Source organism: Leptosomus discolor, chromosome 1, assembly GCF_034619465.1.
Source record: "Leptosomus discolor isolate bLepDis1 chromosome 1, bLepDis1.hap2, whole genome shotgun sequence".
NCBI classification, from domain to species: Eukaryota; Metazoa; Chordata; class Aves; order Leptosomiformes; family Leptosomidae; genus Leptosomus; species Leptosomus discolor.
The window spans coordinates 175865813-175884100 of NC_141391.1; the positions used below are offsets into that span (position 1 = coordinate 175865813).

At 36.7% G+C, this 18288-nt stretch overlaps 1 protein-coding gene across 6 annotated transcripts in view; it reads right to left on the reverse strand.

The window, feature by feature from the left end:
• The window catches only part of NAV3 (neuron navigator 3), a 410369-nt gene that overhangs the window by 20145 nt on the left and 371936 nt on the right, over nt 1-18288 (reverse strand). For 3 of the 6 annotated variants that reach the window (XM_086471510.1, XM_086471485.1, XM_086471493.1), the window contains exons 21-27: nt 17428-17451; nt 15014-15091; nt 6473-6556; nt 4711-4822; nt 3325-3446; nt 2686-2706; nt 1344-1516 (exon numbers count right to left, since the gene is read on the reverse strand). In XM_086471510.1, coding sequence (XP_086327636.1) covers nt 1344-1516; nt 2686-2706; nt 3325-3446; nt 4711-4822; nt 6473-6556; nt 15014-15091; nt 17428-17451 — 614 coding nt within the window. The remainder of the gene's footprint in view (nt 1-1343; nt 1517-2685; nt 2707-3324; nt 3447-4710; nt 4823-6472; nt 6557-15013; nt 15092-17427; nt 17452-18288) is intronic. The other 3 variants (XM_086471515.1, XM_086471501.1, XM_086471520.1) reach the window with 1 other exon arrangement.

The window sequence follows — 18288 nt, forward strand, 5'->3', positions numbered from 1 at the left end:
ATATGTAGTTTTGCCCTTGATGCATTCTGGGAACACCAGTGTACCTAAAGAGCAAGTCAAAGAGACAGAGAAAAAAACATGGCTGGCAGAAAGGAAAAAAGATGAGGTTATGAGAGCACATCTGTGAATCATGAGTAAATAGTTCTGTAGAATAAAAGCGTTTTGTTTAAGTTCAGGCACTTTCTACTAAGGCTTTTGCTAGTGATTTTTAAATTGATAATAAATCAGACCACAAACATGTAGAAATCCTCCTTCCAAAACACATGTATACCTGAAACCATAAAAATGTGAGCTTTCTATAAAAAACCCAACAAAACTAGAAATCTAGATGAGATATTCCTCACTAGTGTGTACGGAATGTGAGGAAAGAAAAACATTTATTGTGGAAGGATTTCTTTTGTGGGAATATTTGCTGTCCAACTCCTAAACCTAGTATATAAAAATCATTAGAGTCTATAAAAAGTTAATCATAAAAGGCACCTAAACTAACACAGGGAAATTTTATTCTGCAACTCAGTAATCAGCCACGAGCCTATAATTCCCTGGGTGCTTTAAGGAAGAGTGGCTGTGACCCGATTATTCTCAGTTAGGACAAGGAAAGTAAGGCTGGCATTTGTTGTTTCAAAGAGTTTTATCTCCTTAAATTGGAAAAAGTTACGAGTTCAGCAGAATGAAAAAAAAAAATTAGGTAGAAGAATATGAATGGGAGCTGAGAACTCTGTAAGAAGACTGTATTAAACAACAAAAAAATGATGAAGAAATGGTACAGCTTTTGACTGCTGACTTCTTGTGCCCTGTAACCTTAAAGATGGTGATTTGAATAAAAAATAAAAGTCCCGCAAAAAAATCTAAGCTGATAAAAGAGGGGAAATAGATTAAAATTATATAAATTAGTAGCTACAAAGTAGATAAATTAATAACAGAAGGGTGAAGTATCTCATAAAAATTCATAGCTACCTTGAAAATAAAATTACACTTTAGTATGTCATGAAGAAACAAAACTGTAGTACTTGGTCTTTATTAAGTGGATATGATAAAGTTGCTAACGGTACAGGTAGAGCACAACATAAGCTTTTAGATATGCATTTGGAAAGAAGTTTGTACTGCTATATGATTTTGGGTAACGGCTGTGAAAGGAGAGAATGACCAAAGAAAGAGCTGCTGGAAAAATAGCGTGTAAGTGGAGTGAAGCTCACAAGAAATCTGGCAAATGGATGGAGCATGCGATTAAAAGATCACAGTTGTTGGCAATGGTTTCTGAACTGCAAATGGCCACACTTGAGGAGGTCTGTTTCACAGTCCTTCCCATTTGGGAAGAAAGGTTTGCCAAGAGAGAGACTTACGCAGATGCTGACTGGGATGGTTTCATTGACGTTGCCCCACACTCTCCTGAGGTGTGGGGCAATTTAGGTGATGAAGGAAGAGAGGAGTCTGTCAGCTCTTCTATGTCCGAATGTGAAGAAGGAGGCTTGGTGGACTTCTTCTTTCCAAAGGCCTGTTTGAAAGAGCTTCTTAGCTGGAAAACAAACATAGAGCAAGATTATCTTCCTTGTCATGGCAATTTGTGTGCAGCTCATGTTTCGAAGAGTTAGTTTGCAGATGCCATCCTAGCCACTGCCTGAGGTCAGTATACAGAAGCAAGGTATTAACATATGCAACACAGTATCTCTAAAAACATGATACAGTGCTTTGTTTTGACTTTATTAATCCAGCGCAGCGCAAACGTAATGCTATGGAAAAAGTGCAGGACTGAGTGGTACAGCTATGGGAGAGGGGTGCTCATTTAAAACCATTAAGCCCCAGTGGAATCCCATTCCCATGGCATTCCCTTCAAGGGCTGGCTTTAAATAACCACTTTGCATCTAGATACAGGCAGAACTTGCTGTTACTAAATGCTGAAATCAAAAGACAAGTCCAATTTACTGGGTTTGCCAATTTACTTTCCCTGTTAAAAATTTAAATGGCCAAACTACGCAAATGCTGTAGTTTGGATCACAAGCGAGAGGATTTAAGCTGGGACGCAAGGCTTGCTTTGTTGTACTGCTGAGAAGAATGTTAGCTGAAAGGTCTATACTCTTTGCTGCAGTTTCCTTTAGAGTAGTAAGATCTCTGAATGTACAAGCGTTGCCTTTTCACTCTAGAAGCTCTTATCCAGTATTGAAAAGGGACAGAATAGCCAAAGAGCCATTTATTTCAGGAGCCAAGATGACAACAGATTTGTCTGCAGTGAATTTTAACTAGCCCATTTGTTGATACCTTTGTCTAAATACAGAAGTTGTTCATAGGAAAAATATGGTTGTTTTTTGGTTTTACTTTCAGAAAGTTGTTCTGATTAAAACTGTATAAAACTCAATGACAAACTGGTTCCTCTATAAAAAATGAGGTATTCAAACTGTTATTTTCATGGTATAGTTGGATAGCGGGGAGTGTGACCATTGATCAGGGAAACATTATTTAAGGCCTTACCAGCTCATGATATCTACTGAGAAAGAAATGGATTTTGGCTACACTCCCCCTTTCTACAGTCTAAACTTTGAGCTCAAAATGAATAGAGAAAAACTGAGAAGACATACAGGATAATCTGTTTTTAGAAGGTAAAAAAGCCTACTGCCAAAATAAATAGCAATCATGCCAAGATAGGGTTCTTTATAGATGCATGCCAAATTTTCCATGGTTTATATTCACCTCACTTCCTCTAGAGTTCACCTTGCAGAAACATGAAAGAGTGTGGAATTACACATCAAGGGAATGAAGGCTGATAAGTATTTTAAAACAAATGTTTATGCAGATAATATTTTTAAAACAACAAAAACATATTTTCCGATCATTTACTGAAAGTATTTGACTAAACCCTTAGCACTATGTGGTATTTTTGTGTTGCAGTTGACAAGCATCTTAATTTCTTTAAATACCATACTACTTTTACATGAGAATTCTTAACAGATTTCAACTCCCTTCATAGCTGGGTAACATATTTGAGTCAAGCCTTTCAATCAAACTCTGACTGAAAAAAAATCAGACAGGGTTTCAATGTGGCTCAGAGATGGTTTTGATCACAACAGATATTTCAAGATTTTCTGGTGTTTGGTTGTTTTTTTTTTTTCTTTTTCTTTTTGAATTATCCTGACTTACGCAAATAGTTCCCCGCTAATACTCAACAATTTTTAGTTTGCTGGTAGTGTCACAGTATGGATACATGTGAATTGCTTCATATCCATCTGGCCCCACAAGAATATTGTAGATGAAATGGACTATTTATGCTACTCAGGCATTAGGAAACAACATAACAGCTAAAAGATACGTTTAGACCTGCTGAGCACTTACCCAGTTTTTCTTTTTCTTTTTCTTGGAGTCAGCATCATTACCACTGCCAATGCTTGAATGACTTGTAGCGCTGTTGATGCTGGAAACACTTTCTGAAGAATGCTGCCGCCTTATACGTAAATCTAAAGAAAAGAAACTACTGTGAAATCCATCTGTCTCTGTTTCAATATAATAATTGTTCTTGTATTTATGTAGCATCTTCACCCTTGAAAGGAGCCTAAATGAACATAAATGGCATTGATTGAAGCCTATTGCAGCCTGTGAGAATCCACTTTGGGGTCAATGGGGATGCACACAATTAGGCTAACACTTAGGAGCTCACCCAAACTGCGGTCTTACTGGCATGAAGGCAATGATCCTGCACAGCAATCTATGCAGGTGTAACCTCATAGCTAAGCAGTTTCTATTACAGATGGATTACTACAGTTCTTTTTCTGAGGAGTATAGGCACTACCTGACTTGTAGCAGGCCTAATCAGCATTCAGATGTTACCTTCTAATATACCATGATGGAAATAAGCAGGCAGGAGTCCATTAAAAATTAATGAAACAAAATAACCAGGAAGTAGAGAACATTAGAAATGGTTGGTGAGGCTTTTGAGTTTAAATTTCTTAAAAGTGTCTGATAACTATATCTTAATCACTGGAAAGTATTTTTGCAGAACACACCCACTAATACCAAGGGAAATTACTTTTTAGATTATTTTTTACTTCCTAGAAATTAGCTTTGCTATACTGAAGTCGCACAGTGAAATGACCTTAAGGCAAACATCTAAATAATGACCCCTCTAAAGACAGATCAATGACGCTCTCAAAAATGAATGTTGCTTTTTTTTTTTTCTTCAAATAATTCCTCTGCTGTTGCTTATCAACAGACACTTTTGAAGTATACATTTATCATGTGACTTCTGCCTAACTGCAATGACAAATTATCCAGAATCTGAAATTTGAAATGCCTGCTTTCTGCACTGATTTAGCACCTTGTGAAGGAGCTAAGCTGTTGTCAATCCATCTCTCAACAATGAGTACATCAATTTTCAGAGCTACAATTTACACAGGATTTCCGAGCTATAACCATGTTCCACCATAAGACTTCACTAGTGTCTTGGGTGTACTTCAATATACAATTTCAGCAAAAGGGTTAAGTCTTGACACCCAATAATCAATTCCTGGCCACCCAGTTCTGAGAAGACAAGGCTCCAGGAACTCTGGCAAACAGGAAGCTCATGCAAGGTTTCCCGCTCTGGAAATCCACAAGTATGCCTATCATGCACTGCAGAATGTGTTTGCCCTTGCAACAGGGTTCCCAAAACAACAGAAAAGTGGTGACTTAGCTTTTTTTCTGGGGAAAAACTCTGTCTTTATTTTAATAGTGACAAAAACATACCTTTGTGGTTGTGATCAGGACCGTTCAAGGCTCCTTGAATAGCAGCTTGTGCAGCAGAATTCTGAGCTTTCAGCATTTCAATGGTTTCCCTTAGCTCTATAAGCTCAGATTCCTGTGGGAAGAACAAAGAGAGCTCAAAATATATGTCACAAGAACAATATTTGTCTAAGTTAAAAAAAATTACAAGATAAAAGTGTTCAAACCAGAATTCATGGGACTGCTTGGGTGAACATAAGGGCAACAGCTAAGCAGAATGCATATTTTCTCTCCAAAGATATTAAAATGAACTAACATACTATTTTGCATTTATTCTATATAAAGAGATGATGCTATTTTTAAGGAGAATAAAACATTTTTAATAAAGACTAATCTAAAAAGGGTCTCAACTGAATAGTCATCATAAAGTTAAGAGAAATCCAACCGTTTTATTGTGAAAGACAACAAAACCATTTGAATTACATCCTTTAGTATGTAAGGCTACTGTATAATGGATGAATCTCAACCTGAATTTGTGGTTTTTTTCAAAAGATTTAACTTGTTAAATAATTCACTTAAAAAGCCCTGTTTAATAGCAACTGCCCTGCAAGTTGAACTAAAATTCTGCCATTTGAGTGAAGTTCTGTATTAGAATGCACAGACAGTTTTAATTTAAAAAAATAGCTTTTATTACTGCTGCATTAAACCTGTCCTTACAGCCTGTGTTTGTACAACGAGGATTAAAGGAATTTAACCTCAACAATAGAGAAAAGAAGGGAAGGAAAAGAACATATTCTAAATGTTTTGAGAAAGAGGCTTGGAGATGATCTCTTTCAATGTCACTGCTTAACCTCTTCCAGAAAGAAAACCTTTTGAGTGAAATTATACTTTGTAAAATAGTCAAAAGTTTTGATTTTAAGAAAATTTTCTTTGTACTACTTTTTTTTTTTTTTTTTTTTTTTTTTTTTTTTTTGCTAAAGGTGAAAAAAAGCAAGCAACACAAATATTTTTCTATGCAGTTCACAATGAGTCTCACCATAGTTCATCTGCTGGTGCTGAACTAGACTGTGAAATGTTATTTTTATAGACAGCTACACTGACTCCAGTGGTGACTAAAAGGACACTGGTACACAGTTTCTTTCACAGTTTGGCTCAACGGGCCCCTACTTTTTATAGGATACTGTTCAAAGTGTATAATTGCAGAAAGATGCAGAATTTCAATCCCAGAAGGTGCTTAGCAGCCCCTTAATCCTGAACGTGGTACAAAGGCTCACTTTAAATTTACTACCTATCAGGTTTAGATTTTTTCCCCCGATACTCAAAACAGCACAGTGTAAACCAAAACTATTTACTCATGAATAGGATACCTAACCTGCATTAACTTTCTGAATGGAGTCATTTTTCTCTACTTAAATTTCTTCCCTTCCCATAATTCTATTATTCTGACAACTCTGGCAGGCTGGAATGACGCATCAGGTTATGATCAGTCTTTGTTACAGGATCTTTCAGTATGGATTAAACCTAGAGTCCACATGTTTTAATTAAGATCTGGAAATGAAAGATTTTATCTTTAAACTGTTCCATGACATTGTCTGTGTAAACCTGATGCTGCACAGTTTAATTCTCCTGGAGCTTTATGAAGATTTGATCACACGGCCATTAAAGAAAGATCTGTCTGTCTTATTCTCACAGCTGCCCCTGATTCCTTTCAGTGTGTGTTAAACAAAACTCTAATGTAATATGCTGACGGTTTTCGACATTAAAGCATCCGCTTTGGTAAACATACCTTTTGTTCAGCTGTCATTGTTAGACTTTGCAATCGGCCGGTCATATTTCCCAAGCTTTTTTCAAAAGCTGCTACTAGATGAGCCTGTGAAAGAAACAGAAAACAACATTTGTCATGACAATGGGTCCATTTTCCCAGATCTATTTCTTTTTTTTTTTTTTTGTAAATATTTTTTTCCCTCCAAGCTTATCTTAACCCAGCTATTTTCTATTAGTTTTAAACTCAGACTGAGCTAACTTGAACAGGTGAAGCAGCTGAGTGAGCCCAGTGTTCCTCAGGCATCCTTAGACCCCAAGGAGATTAGCTCAGGTATCTCTGCCTGGAAATGAATTATGGATTTAATGCCCTGCTTTGAGCTTACTGACATATTGGCCAACAGAAGTCTGCTCCCAAACAGAAGTCCAGGAACAATTATTTTCAATTAGTGTTTGGTAATTGAAAATAAAACACTTCAAAACAGGAATTCAAGTACTTTTTCTTAAACCGTTTTAACCTCACAAATAAAGGAATCCTGAGGAATCCTGAGACTCAAACAAAATATATATCACAATTAACTTTATAAAAGGTCACTACTTGATCTATTAATCTCATAGTGACTACATATAAGTGTGTGTTGTGTGTATAATGGCAATATTTGTATTTTATATAAGATTTTTATAATGTTTATTCATGTGTGTAAATTAATATATATAAAAAAGTCTTGCAAATTGGAAGTCCTACTTCTCAATAAGAAAAGTAATAAAGCTGAAACTGATTAAAACATTTTTAAAAATTAAAACTTCATTTTATTTTCTAGTGACATTCACCCTATATGCAAGCAAAATTTATACAGACAATACATCAGCTCTTCTCTGGTTCTAACCAATATTGAGCTTTGTAGGCAAAGAAGGGCAAGTGGTCATAAAGAAATCAATAAGCTAAGCCAGCTTGTACAGCCAAGAGAAAGTAAGAAATTATTTTTTATGAAATTCTATAAAATTCCGTCCACTCCTCTCACAACACCAAATAGTAAAAGTAGAAGAAGATATGTATTTTCTCTTTACCATCTCAAAAGTGATAATAAGTACAGTTTTCAAACATAGGCACAGTTTTCAAATACAGGTACAACAACACACTTGGAATTATCACTCAGAAATGACATATTTATATGCACAAATGGATTAACTGAGCTTCCTCACCAAGAAAATTTATTTTTTTATTATATAGCAGTACAGACAAACACAGTGCCTGGCAGATTTTTCAGTTACAGATTTGCATGCTAGTACAAGCATAGTTGAGTATGTGGTTGTATGGAATCTGAGGTACAATCAGGAAAAAAACACAGTCCTAAAAGGATTCTGTTATGTACTTTACTTTAAGAGAAGGAAAAGAGCTTATTGCCACATTGCTCTGTATACTATTCCTCAAATGAAAAAAAGATTATTGTATACATAAAATAGTGGCCCACTTCTGCGTCTCTACTGTTATACTGATAAGTGGCTTCTGTGTTTTGTAAATAATTTTGGATTGCTATAAACATTTCAGTATCTTGTAAACTCCTTATTTTATATTTATTAAACTTACTACAAGTTTACTTCTTGCAAATTAAATTATTAGTAAATAAATTATTTAATTACTTATAGGTAGAGGTCAATCCACCTGTTTTCTGCATCTGCAAGGAAGCCTTAGGGATAATGGCTTTAGTAAATGATACAGACCCCAGGGACTAACTTTTGACAAACACAGGACTAGATACATATGTATATTCTTAAGCATTAATTAGTAGTTTTGTATATTCTTGTTTTAACATTCATAACTTCGGCTTTATTCTTTTAAATAAAATGAACCTGGAATATGTGTCAAATGCACCTCTGAAGCCTGTCAATCAATGTAAAGTTACACTAGCTAGTTTGGAAACTACAGCCTTTGGTTGTTTTTACTACTCTGAGAAGTAATTTCATTTATCTGAGAAGATACAAGTAACTAGTTTTTAAACTTACTTTTCACTTTAATAATTAGGTACATATTAAAAATATCCAGACTATTTTGTGGCATTTTAGTTCCAAAGATGATGACCAGTGACCCAGAACACAATTAGAGACAAAGTAGATGCACCACCACAGAATTACAGCCAAATGTCTCTTCATTGCATGTGTTTAACAGGAAACTAATGGAGCTCACTGTTCCCTGCCTCATAAAAAAATCTGTGGCTTGGCTGTTGGCCCGTGGTTCTGCTTTACCATGAGAATAACAATGGGGACTGAGGGCTTGAAAAGAGGAATAATTTGCTTAATTATGCATTGCCTTTGCCCATTTCTCACAATTAAGACTGTGATAACCACAGATCTTTAGTACCTAACTATGCATACTTGTGCAAAGTATTTTCCTATTCCAATAGCTACAATTTCAGCTTACGTGAATAAACCACAAGGAACTTACAGGAAAAATTAAGGAACTCATAAGAAAAATAAAGAACTAGAAAGCATAATTAAAAATGTCATCAAAGGTCACTGAAACTATTAAGTGTCCGATAGTCTTTAGAGAAAGACAGCCATGGCACTCCTATACGTTCTTACTGAAGTTCAGCCTGTGATAGAGTACATTACATTCTTGGAGTAGCACACTAAAATTTTTGTGTTGTAAATGTAATTGGATCAAATGATGGATCTTTCCCAACTCATTTGAGATAAAGACTATCAGGTCTTGATTTTTTAATAATAAAGAAACATAATTCAAATGCCCACCATGGAAAACGAATCAAGAAAAACCCCTGCAATTGCATTGTTCATTACTTTAATGCTTATTATAACAGAAAACTCTTCTCTGAAAGTGCTAATTTTACATTCAGAATAATAAACTGGTAGCAGATATTTATTTATTCATCAGTCTAGGGAACTCCTACTTGTTGAAATCTTACGCAGATTTGTCCTAAAACAAATACTATGTAACAAAACAATAAAAGTAAGTTTGGAAAAGGCTAGATTATCACTATATTTATATGTGTGTGGAAGTATGTATAAAACATGTGTATGTATATTTTGCCACTTAAGACCAGATTTTGCATTTAAATACTTACATGCAAAAAATTCAGAAGAGAAAACAATTTAAACAAATAAAAAGAAGAAATTATGACTTTAAAACCCGTAATTAGAAATTAAAAATTCTAATTAGGTACTTCTTTTACACTTTTAAATTTGCTAATTGAGTTTGATTGAATTGGTAATCCTCAGTTTCTGAGGATTATTTCCTTCATACAAAAGGATACATTCTTTCATTCTTATAAAAATAACTAGGAGAAGGTTTTTTTAAAGTTACAGCCATACCCTCTCACCTTAGAATTATCTGTGTTAGATTTGGTAGTTTCATTCATGGTTTACGTCATTTGAATACCATACAAAATAGCCTGAATACTGCACAGGCTTTAAATAACACTTACTCTAAAGTAAAAATGTATCTTCACAATTGAATGCAGCATTTGTACTTGGAGATAGATATACTGGAGTCAGAGTTAAGTAACTGGGCATACTGGAATATGCCTACAGCAAAATATATCCATCTTTAACATGATATACATATTAGATACATAGATGATGTACAGCTCTTAATCTGTAGATCCATCACATACGGATTAATTTTGACTTCTATTAACATCTGAAATTCCCATTGGAAATATTCAAAGAGATATAAGTTCAGGGAATGACTTCAGTGCTAAGATGACTGATTTGATTTTAAACATTTCCTTCTTAGCAAATGATCCCAGCCTGCCAAACCCCAAATACCTCAGCTCTTAGGTTTACAGCCCATCCTGAACATGACATTGGCATATCCAAAGACTATCTGCTGACACACTTTGTGATTTGACCTGTGGTGGTCAGGTTTATAAAACAAACGTAAACAAATAAATTTCCTCCCACCTGACACGGCTGAATGAAAGGAGGTGTGAGAGGCCAGAAGGGATCAGGCTGATTGCAAGAAGCAACTGTACATCTGGTGACCTTTTCTGTTCGCCGCCTGTTATTATCTTCTTGTTTGGCTGTAGGATAGTGGTTCAGAGCTGGCCAAACAAGAGTATTAGCCAGCGAACCCCCTCCGCTTTCTACTGGCATCCTGGGTCTACTACAGTTTGCAAGCAAGCACCCTTCAGCTTTATACAGTACAAAGCACTGATCAAAGTCCCTCTGAACAGGCTGGGTTCAGGCTGCTCGCTGGAATTTGAGCCCTTGTCAGTCACATAGGAAGTCTGCTGGTTGGACACTTTCTGCACTGAAAACAGGCCCTTTCTTAATTAGAATTGAGATTTGCCCTTCAGCAACATCTAAACTGGCGCCAGAGGAAAAGCCAGAATCTCAGAAAAAAACTGTAAATTAAGCATCCAAACAACAGCTGGGCCCTGCTTGAATTTAATCACATGCAGGCAAAACACTTTGGGGTTAATCAAACGAAATAAACTGCTGAAATCAAGCATAGTCCTTGAGTCCAGCCAACAAAACCTGAATAATAAATGAAACCAAATAACAAAAGTCTTAGCAGAAGTTTCCAAAATGCCCGAGAAATGCTTAGCTTCCATTTGGCAGATTTTGATATAATATATATGAAGCAAAGGTTTGATGAAATAGGTTAAATTTCAGCCTGACAGTCTTTTAACGACACATGTAGTACTGTCACCAGCAGTCTTTTTGGGGTGAAGCAAAGAAAGACTTGAATAGTGTTGAAGTCAGATGAATAAGATGCTCACATACAATACTTTTGTCCAGTTCCACAAAGGGAAATGGTAACAACAAATTCAAGCCCAAGATGAACTGTGAGGGAACAAGATCTCTGGCTATTAATAGTTTGCTTCTCCAGACCACAGTGAGACAAAAAGTGCTGCCTATTTTCAGACACTGAAAGTATGGAAATTTGGAGGAGTTTAGGATTAAGGCTAAGATGAATGCATTTATACCAAAGGTATCAGAAAGGACTGAGTAATTTTCCGGACAGCAAAAGCACTGCAGAAGATATTCTGTTCATACAGTTCTCTGCCTGCCAGAGATGGATGTATCTACAGAAAAGATAGGTAGCAATCAAACTTTTCTCTGCATTACATTTACTGTTTGTTCAGGTTTTAGCCTACTGGTGTATAAATGTGACTCAAAATGAGGGTCACAGTGGTATTATCCTTTTGGAGGGTAAAACATGACTTTGATTTCTTCTCTGAGCATAAATTCCAGCTTTTATGATTAGGACTGTTTCTCCTTTAAATGCCAGGGGCTGGTGAAGTATGTCTCTTAGATCAGGAGATAAGTGAATGCATGCAAGTAATGCATTGCTAAGACAGCACAAGTTCATAAAAATTAGAAGCCCATCTGGGTTTTCCGTAAGTTTGTCAAATTAAATCAAGTATGTGTTAGTTAGTCTCATAATTTTTATGAAAAGTATATAATCACTGGCATTTAAATATCAATTCTGTAATTAGTCTAAATTTCAGAGGCCATATCACAATTAAAAGGTTGTATATACGCTCTGTTTTCAAGCTGGATTTTATTCTTGATGTTTAAGTGATACTTCATAGAACTTATTTACATAAAGTGCTCAAAAGACTTACAGAATTAGTACTAACACACCTTTAACCAGTGTCCTTCGGTCCTTTGAACTTATGTAGAAGTGGTTTTTTAATGCTTTACATCTTCTGTACCAGAAATAGCAGAGAATGAACTCAGAATCAGGCTTATTGTGAAATACTTTTCAATTTTTCATTTTCTAATGTATGTATCTCATGTTAGCATCTCCAAAAATATTCACTTATAATATCATAATACCTACTTTTCTTTTAAATTTGTATTCATTGTGAAGGTCTCTACCTCCCTTGTTCATGCCTGGAGAATTTGCAGCCTCTAAGTTTCATGGTCCTGACAAGTTTCATTTTGAGGGAATTTCCACATCTTGGGGATTTGGAAAAAGGAAAGATTTTTCTGGTACCATTTAAAACCCCCCAAGTGCTAAAAGGATCAGCTTTAGGGTTGCTTATAGGTTTAGGGTTTAAAGAGTGTCTCCATGGAGATGGATTAGAAGGTGAGTGACAGTCAAAAGAACTTGATTAAACTAATCTTTATACAACATACGGTGTGCATGCACACACATATATATGCATACAAGCACACATGTCTACAAATGTGGTACTTCTGGATAGGCAAAACCAGATGCACATGTATATATTTTTCAATTGTCCTGTTGAAAACATTACCTTTCCAATTAGATCAGTAGAAAAGCTACGGGCATTCTCATAAGGTGTTCGTAAGTCCAGAGGCAGTACATGGGACCAGATCCCCAAGCAGCACAATGTGAGTTACACATATTAAACCCAACTTACTTCTCACCCACGCAGCAGAATTAGTTTGAGTGAAAACCCAGTCAAAATGTAACTCTCTGGTTTTAGCTTGACTCAGTTCCTTTGAAATATGGACCACATCTAATTGTAACTTGGAGCTGACTTTAAAAATTTGCCTGGAATAGGTAATGTTGTTACAAAGCAGTCTGTATGGTATTTACTCCACACAAAGGAACACTGGCCAGAGATACAGCCGATGACTTCTAAATAACGCTGGGGAGAGACTGGACACAATTTGCCCAAACAAACCAAACAATAGCCTCATTGCCTCAGCTGCAGAGGAGAATGCCATGCCATCCTTACTCTAGTGCAGTTGTCCCTGTATTATAGGCTACAGCATTGCTGGGGTGACTGGAAGAAGATGGAGAGTAAATAGAGTCATCTTTCAACTCTCCCTTTCAACACATCAGCAAGAAGGAGTATGCTGGTGTTTTCTGTTCAGAGCAAGTGGAAGGGCAAACTGCTTTTCTGCCCACAGAGTGAAGTGAGGAATGGTACCAAGAGCCTGAGTTATCTCCATCAGAGTGGCTCCCACACCAGCCCTAGTACAGGCACCTGAGCCCAAGCCCATCACATGCCCCACTGCTCAGAATCACAGAATGGTTTGGGTTGAGAGGGACCTTTAAAGACCTAGTCCACCCGCGTGGCTGTGGGCAGGGACATCTTTCACTAGGTCAGTGGCTTGAAGGAATCAAGCTAACTCCTCTGGATAATACCAGCTGCTGCTGTGTGGGCATTAAAAGGGCACTCAGAGTAGATGTGGGGATGTCTGTGTTGTGCTGTGTCCCTTGCCTCCCTGTGCTCCCCACCACAAGGCAGAGCTGCTGCAGCCCTGCGTTCTTGGTGGAAAATGCCCTGCAGAGAACAATAGACTACCCAAGGCATGCTGGCTTAGCTCTTCTGACCTCTCGGTGTTGGTTTTAGTTTGTTGCTCTCAGGATGGGTGAGTGAAGAACTGCCCAACCTGGCAAAGATAAAGATCAGTATCTAAGATATAGGAGTGAAGGAACCTTGTACCCAGTGTAGGCATGCTGGCTATAAATTCCTGAATGATTAAATCGACTCAGAATCTAGCTTTTGAACTTATAGACATTGCAGGATTCCAATACTGTCTGCTTCACTAATTAATTCTCAGAACTTAGAACAGACTGGCAACACGTACCACTACAGAGGTACAAATACCCCTAGGTGTTCCACAGCCACCTGAACAGAGCAGAAGGTGATAGGAGTAGCTCTTCCACATTTTCACGTGTAGCAGCCCTAAGAGAACAAGCAGCTTTCACAAAGCTAGAGGTTATTTTCTCACAACATGAACACAGTACTTCACCGACTGAAATAATTTCTTGAAAATAATGGCAGTATTTATAGATCTAAACACTTAGTACATCTACATTTCAAAGAAAGGCATTCTATAGGTTGCCCAAGACATCAGGAAACTGCTTTTTTAAATGCAAAATTGCATTTTGCAACTCTCTTGCAACTGCACCTCAGCTTTCTTTGGGAATGGTAACTATAGTTATATCCCAAATTGCATTTAAAAATCACTATACAACAGATTGTTCAGTAACTACCTGGTGACTTCATATGAAACCATAGTAACCAGACAGGATTGTAGCTCACATTCCCTATCTGGCATTATTTTCTGATAACGTGTTCAATAACTCATACTACCAGGGTATGACAATTGGAAGGAACACCAGGGAGCTCTCTGTGAAATAGCCCAGTTTCCATTAGTTATATATCAGCACAGTTATTGCAGCATATGAATTCTACATACAACTGTATACTGTGCTTCCCTCTGCATCTATCTGCATTTTGCAGGGTTTATCTTTGTGAAATGAAACTAGGATTAATTCTACCAGAATACGCAATTCTTGCCCTTTCTTTGGGTGTGTCTCCGTACTTTTGGGCTTTTGTTTAATTTGTTCTGAGGAAAGAGTGAAACTGAACTGGATAGGTCTGTTGTCACATCCGAAGTGTGGAAACTCTCCTTTCCATTTCCACTGTGTTTGATTACAAGATTTCTTCTGCTTGAAGTTGAGGTAATATAGACACTTAATGAAATAATTCATTTGGAAAACAGCAAAATAAATAAATAGTGAAAGTCTACCAGACCATGTGTTAAGTAAGAGCTATTAGCCAATCTGACAATGTATTCTTTGATACTGTTTATGATCACAAGGACAAACACTTACATTTGCTGAAAGTTGAGATGTAAGGGTAGCAACTTTCTCTTGTGATGCAACCAGCTCTCTCCGTAGTTTCTGAATTTGCTGGAAAAAAAACAAGACTGCTGTCAGTATTGCAGCAATTTCCTTTTGTTGTGGGTTGGTTTGGTTTTTTGGTTTTCAATTTTTCTTTGTTTGTTTGTTTGTTTGATTTCCTTAAGAGATCACTAATAGGTTTACAATGTCTTAGTTTCACATTTTAATCTCAGAACTATTTAGAAATACAAATTATTAGAAGTTGGCATTTAGTGCTGCTCCAGATGTTGTCTTGCACTTAACCAGTGTATGAGCTAGCATTCCAGTTAAGGGAGCACATATGGGCAAATGCTTAATTACTTCATATCCTCCGTTTGCACATGTAAATGTCATGGTTTTTTTTACCAAACCCTGTAAATTCCAAACATATCCTTAGTGCAGTCAAGGATAGCAGCCCTGGACGAGGCCTGAAATTATGAAACATGAACGAATTTGGGTGAGGTTCACTACGCCTGACAGCAGACTTGATGCAACCGACATATGTTAAATGTCTCCACTAGACTCAGATAAAGTGCCAAAAATACTCCTCCACTGCCTGGCATGAAGAATGCTTTGACGACTACCTCAGACACAGATTTTTACTTCATGGATGTCTAAAGTTAGATGAGGTACAGTAATATTTTTTTTTCTCTAACACAATACTGCCTACAGTCCCTGTGACTCAAACATGCAGCCTCTTTAAACCTTATATACTATTCAAAAATTAAATAAATGTAATAGCTAAAAAATAAATGTAGCTTTAAATGTGCTTGTGCACATGAAAATAAACTTAATCTTGTATCCTTTAATGAAAAATAGAACCCTTAAGAAAAATATCTGTTTACATTTCAGGTAGGATAGATTTTTAAAATGAAGGTTGCGCATCATTTTAAGCTCATTGAACCCTATTTGAGATCTTACAGGGACTCCAGGCATCACACTGAACCTAAGCACAGCACGGAGTTTCACTTTGAAAGCCCTTTCATATTCAGACATAAAAGAAATTATTCCAGACTAGAGTAGTAAAATGTCCAAAACTAGCCTAGGAAAGGGAGCACATGACATACATAAGTAAAAACTATTGCAGTACTTTAATTTTATCACTCCCATGAAAAAGAACAGGGAATATTGCACAACCTTTAAGAATAAGCAAATTCATGTACATCTATGATAAAAAAATTGCTACGTCATTTACACTAGCTCAGAGCAAAGGAGACAGATTACTGAGCTGTTCTCCATCCTGAACTGCCACTTTTGCTTTTCCAAGTTTTCTGTTTGGTTTTTAATAGCAATTGTTTGACCTTCCTGCTTAAGTACACTTTCATCTTATTCCTACAGCTTTAGAAAGGTAGTTCTCATGAAGTGCTGTTCAACATCTCCTGCAAGAGCATCCCAGAACAAACCTAGATACTATCAAAACATCATGTGGAAACACAAAGAAATGCTGTTTCACCTCTATATACAGCCCTATATAAAGGGCAATGAAATGAGGGATTGTCACTTACACTACTGAACTGTGGCATGCTTCTTTAGCTCCTTTGCTTTAACTTTCAGAGAAAGGAGCTTAGAAAATTCAGGTAGAAATTATATTGAACTATACTGTGGCAAGTAAGGAAGAATGTGTTTGCTTGTTCAACTTCCTCAAAATATCTTTTAGTTGCCTTTGATTAGAGTAGTAAAAATAGGAGGAGCAAAAATGCAGGAGTTGGAAGGCATGTAGCTCTGTGAAGTGGAAGTGCACCCCTTGGTGCTGCATTTTATTGCTGCTACTCCTTGGTGCCCTTTTAATACAACCAGGACTTGATTTTGAGAAATGCTGTAATTGCATCCAGCTGCTGACCTAGGCTTCTCACCCATTCTTATACACTGTGAGGAGAAAGAAGCTGTTTTCCATGTCAGATTTGATTTATATCTGAAATCAATCCGCACTGCTCTGAAATCCATCAAAGTGGTCAGTTTCAGAAATTTAATATAATGCAAAATGTAAGGGAGAGAAGTTCAAAGTGAACATTTGAAGTATTTTTGCTCCTGAAAGGCAGGACATTACCTTGAATTGCACAGTCCCTTAGATCCAGTACAGAGCGGTATTAAGTCTGAAGTCAGATGTATCACAACTCCTCCACTCAGAAGTCAGATTCTCATTGATTCTTTTCACCTTTTCAAAACCTCAGCCAGGAGGTATTCTTCAGCATAACGCTAAGAAAACACCTTCTAGTGCACTAGAAACTTTTTCCAATACTTCTTAAAAAGTAGTGCAAAGACACAGGGTGTATTTTCCCCAGCAACTCAGCAATTTAGCCATAGCAGGTAAACAATAAAATAGTATAATACAATATATAAATATAAAAATGAGGAAAAGTTCTTACCTCTGAATGTGCCTTTTCTTCTGCCTGGAAGAAAACAAAGACGTGGCTTACACACAGTATGCAACATAATTGCGGTAATAGAAAATAAAAGCCAGCTACACTGAAGTGAGATGAATAGCTTCATGGATCCATTACGTTTAAGGAAGGTATGCAGTAAAAACAATAAATGGAATTCTTTTCAACTTACTTGGCAAGGCTCCAGCTGAAACCCCAAAGAGTTTGCCAGCATACTGATAACATGAAACAGCGGATAAAGGGAGAACAGCAACAGAACTGCAGAAATTGCAGCTACATTTCTAAGATACAAAATGAAAATTTGCTACGCTGTCACTACATAGACCTTAGTCTGTTACCAGCAAATTTTTACACTGTAATGATTATTATGAGTCCTGGAACTGTATTTGTTTTACTGTATACCAAGCAATATTCCTAATAGATGAATCCCTGCTAATAGAAGTCGGCAGCATACCAGTAAAACATATATGGGGGGAAGGTGAGGGGAGAAGGGTACTTGCACTTTAAAGTAGTTTCTTCCATACAGAGTACTAACCAAAATATTAAGGGCTGTCAAGGCATGTTAAAGTTTCAGCTTAAACTTGCTAGTAATATTTAATAATTTTAGATATTTTCCATATTGCTATATATTGTGTCATATAATGATGCTATTTACTCAGCAGTCTTTTTCAACAAGCTAAGAAACTAAATCATCATGAGGCAAACCTTTGAAAGTCATTAAATTTGTAAGCATGAGAGTAGTCTAGTTTAGGAGGCATTTGGTGGACAAAGAAATCTTGCTTCAGTGGGACTCTAATGGAAAGGAATGGGGTACCATGAGAGAGGAACCCTTTCATGACATAAAAT